This window comes from Malus sylvestris, chromosome 7 (assembly GCF_916048215.2).
Source record: "Malus sylvestris chromosome 7, drMalSylv7.2, whole genome shotgun sequence".
Lineage (NCBI taxonomy): Eukaryota > Viridiplantae > Streptophyta > Magnoliopsida > Rosales > Rosaceae > Malus > Malus sylvestris.
The window spans coordinates 3,969,370-3,978,890 of record NC_062266.1 but is presented as its reverse complement, the minus strand read 5'-3'; the positions used below and the strand labels follow the sequence as shown (position 1 = coordinate 3,978,890).

The following is a 9,521-nucleotide window of genomic DNA, read 5'->3' as shown; positions in this document are numbered from 1 at the left end:
GGCTGCATGAACATAATTATAATTTAAGTGATTAAAAACATCTACTTATCTAATTCATCTGGCTAATTTAGCATAATAATATTACTACATCGTTTAGTCTTTAGTTAATTTAGTATATTAATTCTTATGGTTAATTTAAAAAAGATTTGAAGTACTTTGAGCTAAATGAAGACTTCAAGCAAAATTGAGTACAGTGACGTTCTAGGATTCATAAAGCCGACTCCACCTAGTCCCTGAAACTCAAAATTTGCTCAAAATTGCTTTGTATTAGTCAATTTCGTTCAAAAACTATCATATATGCTAACGTGGATTAAAAATGCATATGTAAAACAAAACTAATTTTATGAAAATAAGGCCAAATTGTTTATCAAATCAATTAGTAACAACAAACCGAAATATTATCCAATTCAAGAATATAAAATTCCATTGATTTCGTAGAATTTAAAGCCGTATAAGCAAATTTAATGGATGTTAATGAATTTAAGGGAAACATGGCAATGTGAAGGGAGTTTTGAGTTTTAGGAGTAAATGGCAACACTTGAGTTTTAGAGAGAAAAATGAGATCATAATCGAGTTCCAGAAGACATAGCTAAAAATAAGCCTATGTTTAGACATTGTTGGTAGATGGTGTGAATGAAATGATTAAATTTACTTTAATTTCCTTTAATTTTCTGCATTTTTCTTTCCCGTATTTTTCTAAGGAAAACTAATGAAAAGGGCTTGAAAACTTTGAGTTTTAATGATAAAGACAAAATAAAGGGTAAAGTGAATAGTACCAGGATTGACTTTTTAGTGTAAAAATGTGGTTTTTCGTTAAAGTGAACAGTACCGGGAGCTTTTCGTTAAAGTTCCCATTTTTCTATTCCACATTGTTGTTAGATGGTTGGTATGTATGAATGAAATGAGAAAATTGATAAGAAACAACTATAATTAAAACATGAATATGACTCACATTTTTTTTTAGTATTTATCAATAGTAGCCAAAATTTAACACTCAATTTCATAAATGTTACATTTTATAAAAGCTTTAAATACAGCAAAAAAAAAAAAACTCATGTGAATAGACCTAAATACCCATGAAATCCAAAATACTTGAATAGATCTGCTCTACACCGTTGTACATAGTGCGAGGCGACGAGAGGAGTTGGTAAATGTCGTGGAGCAATTGCGAGTGTTGTTCAACAGTCAACTAATTGAGTATAGACTTGAAAATTTGCCGCTCATGTCTAAAACTCAATCTTTACCGTTGATACAATATCGTCCCTGTAGAATATGCTTTGTACAATCATCTTAGCAAACATGATATTAGTTGAGGTTTCTAACTCATTGAAATCAAATTTCAATTTAATTATGCTTACGAAATTCTCTTAAATTTGTTGGAGAACAGAGATTTAAAACAATAACAGTTTTCACAAAAAGGATCGTTCTAATTTAATTCTTTCTTCTATTACCCGCAAATCTAATTAATCTGTAATTCCTATTAGCAAGTTCTGAATTACACCAAACCTCACAAACCAATCAGAACTAAACAATAGGGTGAGTGTGCGCGAAAATGCTCCTCTCAACAATGGGGGTGAGGGTTTTGCCACTTATATTTATTTGGTTTTCATTTTGAGGATATTTACGTCTATTTAAATAAGTTTTTGATATATTTGAAATTTTTTATAAAAAATGACATTTAAGAAATTGGGTGTTAAATTTTGGCTATTATTGATAAATACTTCTTTTTTTACTGTATATAAAGAGGATTAGATTTCCAACATTTCTTCTCCAACAACCCAATGAATTGAATTTGAATGAATTATGTTTTAAATTTTAAATTTGTATTGCTATATGTTTTTTTTTATTTGCCATATTCATAGCGTATCATAACTTAATATTTAGATATTTACCTATCTCTGTGTCCTGTCATATCTTATCGTTGTATCCATATCCGTGCTTCATAGTAGCAAACTCTTGCCAAGTATGGAGGCGAAACATATAGGCCAATATGGTAGGAGTGCATGGATACAGATATGGCTACGGTATGACTTGTAATATATCATTTTGTTTGAAGTTGCTTTACCGCTTTCGTATATGACTTCTAATAAAGAGTTATTATTTGCACTTCTAAAAATTAATTATGCCAAAGTAATAAAGGAAAACTAATGAAAATGGCTTGAAAACTTTGAGTTTTAATGATAAGGACAAAATAAAGAGTAAAGTGAATAGTACCAGGATTGACTTTTTAGTGTAAAAATGTGGTTTTTCGTTAAAGTGAACAGTACTAGGTGCTTTTCATTAAAGTTCCCAAATAATAAAGTAGAAGGGCATGATGACGATTTTGGAGTTATTTATGTTCTCTCTTGAGGATAGGGGCTGAAAGTATACAAAGAATGAATGAGGATCCTCTTCGGATTCTCTTTGTGAGGATCCTAAGGATTCTCAAATCGTGTCCGTTCATCGTACATTGTGCGGTCAGAAATTAGTTTAAATAATTTTATTTTAAACTAAATATGAATAGTATATGATGAAAACTGACCGCAGGATATACAATGAACGGTCACTATTTGAGGATCCCCATGATCCTCATAAAAAGAATCTGAAGAGGTTGCGGTTACTCCTAATTTGCGGGTTAGTGCTCTTATTAGCCCTGCTGCCCGTGCATGGGATCTTGGCTTTCTTCTGCCGTTTCTTTCGGTGCAGGATCTTGCGGCTATTCGGGATACACCACTTGGTGATCCGACTCTGAAAGATCGGTTAGTCTAGGCAGCTAGCAGGAATGGTCAGTACTCGGTAAAGTCCTCGTTGGCTTCAATTGCGATCACTTGGTTTGAGGGATCAACGACGATTAGGTGCTCGTTCGGTTCCGAATGCATTATGGCGAGTTGTGTGGCGGTTGCATGTGTTGGTATTCAAAGTTTACTAACTCAATACCAAAAATATGTGGGTGATAAGTTTTCTAACTTTATCACACCTCTCACTATCATTCTCAATAAAATTGAACAAATGAAAGAAATGAAGTAAATGAAGAAGCAAGCTTCTGTATTTCACAAAACTGCACGACAAACAAGCAAACACTTTGATATATCTAAAACAGTTTACAAACTGATGGAATAAGAAAGCTTACAAGCTTATTAAAATGGAAGTGGGATTCGGATGGTCTATTTATACAAAACAGAAATGAATAAACAATACAATAACACATGCAATCAATGATGGTGTTTAATCTTTACACCCTTTCACACATGCACCACCTTTTGATGCACACACACATGCAGCTTTTCTAAAAGAAGTTTCACCACTTTCTGAAAAGTGTTCCACTACTTTCGGCTACTGTATTTGATTTGAACTTCCAACAGCATGGGCCTGCAAAAATTTGTCATTTCTTTTGGTTATCCCTGCACAGTGGCCTTACCACTAGGGCGGTGCTTTTTCAAAGGCGATCATTTCCTTCCCCTATCTGTCCCATTTATATGTGTCAAGATGAAACTATTGAGCATCTCTTCCTCATTTGTCTGTGGCTAGAAGCTCTTTGGTTTGGTGGTGCTCTTAACTACGGGGTTAATAAATCTGTTATTCATTCGTGGGTGAGTTGGTTGGGGGCTGTTTTGTCCGAAAACCTTGGATCCACGGCTGATTCGGTGTGGGTTCAGTCTTATGTTGCATTTACCTGTTGGTTTATTTGGAAAGTGCGTTGTGATTTTGTGTTTAACCAGGTACCAATAAAACCCACCAAAGTGCTGTTGGCGTTATCAACCGTTGTAGGGTCTTACTAGGATGCTGTGAGGATTTCGGGGCTTAGGGGGTCTGTCGGCTCTGCTCGACAGATTCAGGTTCCTTTGTGGCTTCCTCTTACCTCTCTGTTTTTAAAGATTAATTTTGATGCTAGCTGGTCCAAGGTGTCTCATTTGAGTTTTGTTGGGATGGTTGTGAGGGCGGAGGGTGGTCGGTTTTTTGCTGCAGCTAGGTATTCAATTAAGGCTCCAAGTGTTGCCTCAGCGGAAGCTATGACATTGCTACGAGGCTATGAGTTGGGTACCTCTTTGGGTCTTACATCAGTCATACTTGAATCGGACTCTCGTGAGTCTATTTCTTATATTTCTGGTTCTCTTGATTCTGGCAGTTGGGAGGCTTTCCCTATCTTGGCATGCGTCAAGCAGATAAGTGGGGCTTTTCAGCACTGTCGCTGGTCTTGGGTGTCTCGATCATCCAATATGACGGCGAATTTTCTTGCGTCGCGTCATTTTACGGAGATGTGTGATTGTGTTTGGGTCGATAGGCCCCCATTTTCGTTGGTTCACGTTTTGAACATGGATGGTTGTCTTTGTGCCTTTCTTGGTGTTTGCCTGTTGCTAGGCATTCTTGTAACGGTTGGCTTCTCAACCTTGGAATGAAGTTCCTAGTTTCCAAAAAAAAAAAAAAAGCACATAATAATTTTCGTGTTTAATTTAAAATTACTTTACATTATTGACCTTCAAAAGAAACTTAGAATTTCGTACATAAGCACACTATCTACAAGTAGAGGTAGATCGACACTGAGATCGAGGTGGTCCTAACACTGAGATCAAGGTGGTCTTAGGATTACCCGGAGTTCAAAGAATATGCATTCGAAGGTTTTTCGAGGACCATTTGAAAGTTTGGTATGAGTTCTTTTTGTGCCTACTAAGTGTTCGATGTAATATCTTCTATACATATCTCGATAGGTTGCGTCGACAACAATCAACAAATTCTCTCTATATTACTCATTAGATTGCTTTGACATATGATGCGATGAGTGTCAATTACCAAAAACAACTCAACCACTAACCTAGTCCTGCGGGTAACATATGCTCGAAGATGGATTCGATATCTGTTGCATGTGCACAACATGATTTGGTTGACGACAACAAGCCCAATAAGTATTAGACGAATGCCTATGTGAATAAAATCATTTTTTTTGCACGCTTGGCGCTCTGTTTCCATCTAAAAATTTGTATTTAACATTGGAGAACCCCAAAGTTCGAATCCTGAATCCGCCGCTGTTTACAAGCTATTTGATTTGCACAAACAATAGAAAATTCCTGTGGATACAAATTTTCGTCTTCTTCTTCTTGGACAAAAATGCACCTGCAAAATAATTAACACCTTAGGTCAAGGCCAAGAGCCTCACGCGCTCACGATGAATGGGAGGCTTTAGCCGAGGAACCTCCGATGCCAAAGTTAGAATTTTGAGGGAAAAATGTTTAGAGAAATTTGGAGAATTTTAAAAGAGAATTGGACTTAGGTTTTTGGAGAAATGAGGGAATATATATAGGGGTGTGGCCGACCCCCTTTGGAGAGATGGGAACCAGCCACATATGGTGATTTTTGGCTCTAATTGCAAGATATTATGCCAAAATAATATCTTGCAATCAATTAGGGGTTTAATTAGAAAATTAATCAATTAATTAGAAATTAATCAATTAATTAGAAATTAATCAATTAATTAGAAATTAATCAATTAATTTTGGTAATTAATCATAATTTGAAAAGAATAATTGGAGGTTACCTTGTGGGGAGGATTGATGAAATAGGTTTTGAATAAATACCATTTTGATCACCTTTGATCTTGATTGAGCCGTTATTGTCCGCTGCTTGCTCGTGGGAATCCTGGTGTGCCTCGAGGGTAATTTTATCTTTTTCACCAAAAAGTCCACGTGTCGCCTTTATAATTTTCTTCATTATTTTTGGCTCCACGATTCCCACTTTCATATTTAGCCAATATCACATGGAAGACAAAATCAACAACAAGTTCATACATGCAAATTATACACAATTAGACTACTGAAAGATATGTAAAAGATGCACAATATATTTACATATTTAATAGTATGGTTTGGTCTTTGGTGCCCTGTCTACATCGATCTACACTGCTTGCCTTCCTCACTATTAGCCAACGTTAATAGTATGGTTTGGTCTTTGGTGATCAATAATAATACAATTAGCACTTTTATTTATTTTGAGGACTAACGACAAAACTTTTCCTCACTATTAAGCCAACATTTATATTATGGTTTGGCCTTAGGTGACGAAGAATAATACAATTAGCAATATTTATTTATTTTGAGAACTAACTACAAAACTTACATTTATTTAATACAATTATTATCTTAACTTTCGAAATGTCGGATATATATATATCAGTGTTCTAAAAATCGCTCTAGATGGTCGCTAGGCGGCGCCTAGGCGCTTGCAGTGGAGGCCCGATGCAATTTGAGGAAAATCGTTTACAGAAATCGGGAGGGAGCTAGGCGGCCATCTAGGCGCTCCCTAGGCGGTTTAGGCGCTCTAAGCTGTGCTAGGCAGCATGTCAAGGCGGATTGAATCTCGTCTTCCTCCGTCGCTGGTTCTGCAACTTTCGTTTCAAACTCTCTTCTTCGGCTCTACGCATAGTTCTTGTCATCGTCTTTTGCACTGCTCTAAATCATGCTATCTGGTTTAAGTAGCTTGCATCTGCAACTCAAGCTCTCACGAAGCCAGACTCGAAGAAGAACGAAATTTACAGAGGAAAGAGGAGGAAGACAAAATAGAAAAATAACCAAATAGGAAAGAAGATGTGAGAGAGGAGGAAGAGGAAATGAAATAAAAAACTCAAAATGGCTTTCCTTTTTCCAAAGTGTCAAAAAGGTATTGTAATGTGCACTACTTTTCTTTAATTACTGCCATTGCCCACTACTAACCTTATCATTAAATATTATAATTGATTTTTTAAAATATTTTTGGCAGTATTAAATCTTTGATATGGGATTGAGACCTTGGGAATGTGAGAGAGGTAGAGTGAATCTTTTGATCTGAGTTTCACCGATTGGAGTGATGTGGGAGAGGTGGAGGTCTCGTGGTTTGTATTTTTAATTTTTTTTAATTTTTTATGTTGTATTATTTTTTTTAAACACCAAACCATATTATATACTAAAAATCTTAAGTTACAAAATTACATATATATATATATTATTCTTTTAAAAAAATAACATATCTCAATATTTAGTTATATATTTATATCAAATTTACTAAATCCGCCTAGTCCGCCTAGGCATCTATCTAAGTCCCGCCTAGCCGTCTAGGCACTAGGTCTCAATCCGCCGCCCGACTAGTGCTAGCGTTTTATAGAACCATGATATATATAGTCTTCTTATTTATATAATTAGGTCAATTTTTTCTTCATTATCATTGAGCATTGTTTTTATTTGGAGTTTAATTATATGAAATCTAGCCTACATCCAACAAATTCGAACTTGGAATCTGTTCAAACTTTGGGAAGAGAATAACAATAAACCAAAAATTAATCGGCTAAATTAGATGATCCACTATTTGATGGATTACATCAAATTTCAAAAACGCAAATAACTTTTTTTTTTTTTTTTTACAAGAAACGATAGAGTGGTACAGGAAAAATAGGAGGTCTCGTACTAGAGGAGTCTCAAAGAATAGGAAGTTCTTAGACAAAGATTAGTGTGTATTTTGTCATGAAAAAGGACACTGGAAGAATGACTGCTCTAAAATCAAAGAAAAGATAGAAAAGTTGAAGGAGCAAATGAGAAAGGAGTTCGAAATGAAGGATCTCGGTGAAGCCAAGGAAGTATTGGGAATGAAGATCACAAGGGATAGACAAAAAGGTTTGGTGTGTTTGCCTCAGAAGCAATATCTTGAGAAGTTGTTATAAAAGTTTGGAGTAACAAAAGACACTAAGCCTGTAGGAACTCCATTAGGTGCTCACTTCAAGTTGAGCAGTCAATAATGTCCCAAAACTGATGAAGAAAAGATGAAGCTGGATGGTATTCTATATGCTAATTTGGTTGGAGGATTAATGTATGTTATGGTGTGTACTCGTCTAGATATAGCACACGCAACTAGAATTATTAGTAGATTCATGCATAATCCTGGAAGAGAGCATTGAAATGTTGTTAAGTGGATACTAAGGTATTTACATGGAACAAGGGACAAAGTTATTTGTTTTGAAAGATGTGATGAAGGAATTGATAAGTTTTCAGTTGGATATGTGAACTCAGACTTTGCTGGAGACTTAGACAAGAGAAGATCGACCAATGCATATGTGTTTACTATGGCAAAGGGTCCTATATGCTGGAGGTCTATATTACAACCAATGGTGGCACTATCAACCACAAAAGCAGAATACATGCACGATCGTTGAAGTTATCAAATAAGCAATGTGGACTCTGGGGTTGTTAGGAGATTTAGGTGTAGAACAATACAAGTTGGATGTATATTGTGACAGCCAAAATGCCATTTATTTGGCCATATATCAGGTACATCATGCTAGGACTAAGCATATTGATGTACACTATCATTTTGTGAGAGAAGTGGTAGCTGAAGGTGAGATTCGTCTGAAAAGGTTGCTACAGAATATAATCCAGCTGGCATGTTGACAAAGGTGGTTAATATAGCTAAGTTCATGCACTGCTTGGATTTGGTGTAGTTGAAGCAAGTTTGATCTTGCGATATGGTGGAGCAACAGAAGTTGTTTGATGCCTCGTTATGGATTTCATGCCAAGGTGGAGATTGTTGGATTTGGCATTAAATATACATGCCTAAACTAAAACAAGAATCAAACAAGGATTAGGATATCTTGGACTCAATTGTTGGATTTGGCATTAAATCAACATACCTAAACTAAAACAAGAATTAAACAAGGATTAGGATATCTTGGACGCAAGATATTTGGATTTGTGTTTCCTAGTTGGTTTGGGATTTGGTTTCCTATATTCTAGGGACTTTGTGTAAACATATGACATCTATTAATATAAATAGATGGATGTGGGATAGAGTTTTGTATGTGAGAGTTTGTGAGAGGCAAAGTTTGTATACTTAAGAACACTTTGTGTTTGTAAGTTCTCTTGCATTTGTTAGTAATCAATAAAGCTTCCGTTGTTAGAGAGGTACTCCTATATTGGAGGAATTCTAAAATCGTTGTGTTTTATTTATTGCTTGATTGGTTTTTGGTTTAGTTGATAACAAGTGGTATCAGAGCCCAGGTTTTGGCTTGGGCTTTGCTTGCCAGTCACTATGAAGCCTTTTGTGTCGTCGGTGAAAGTTGATATCGAAACGTTTGACGACAACAATTTTGGTATTTGGCAATTGAAGATGCGTGCTTTGTTAATTTAACAAGGGCTTTTGAAAACACTAAAGGGTTTTAAGGCTTTGCCAAATTCGTGGACTGATGAGGAAAATGAAGACGTTATGGAGCGAGCACTTGGAGCAATCATGTTGACTTTATCTAATGAAGTCTTGCGTGAAGTTGATGAAGTCTTGCGTGAAGTTGGTAACGTCAAATCTGCACCAGAGTTGTGGCTCAAATTGGAGAGCTTGTATATCACCAAATCCCTTGCTAAACGGTTGTACTTGAAGAAAAGATTGCATACTCTTCGTATGGATGAAGGTATGTCAATTCATAAGCATGTTGATGAATTCAATAAACTTATGATGGATTTGAAAAGTGTGGACGACCAAATTAGTGATGAAGATTATGCGATAACTTTGTTGTGTTCTTTATCTTCTTTGTACGA

At 35.8% G+C, this 9,521-nt stretch overlaps 1 protein-coding gene across 1 annotated transcript; it reads left to right on the top strand.

Moving 5' to 3' along the window:
* Positions 1 to 2,015: 2,015 nt before the first annotated feature.
* Positions 2,016 to 4,376, top strand: LOC126629021 (uncharacterized). Its single transcript, XM_050298915.1, has 3 exons — positions 2,016 to 2,024; positions 2,686 to 2,738; positions 3,872 to 4,376. Exons 1-3 carry the CDS (start codon positions 2,016 to 2,018, stop codon positions 4,374 to 4,376), a joined length of 567 nt encoding a protein of 188 aa, XP_050154872.1.
* Positions 4,377 to 9,521: the final 5,145 nt, after the last annotated feature.

Bases quoted from the DNA above. Each gene is read 5' to 3' on its own strand.
- LOC126629021 (XM_050298915.1), top strand. The intron at 2,739-3,871 runs GTTAGTCTAGGC...TTTTGATGCTAG, and splicing joins GATCCGACTCTGAAAGATCG to CTGGTCCAAGGTGTCTCATT.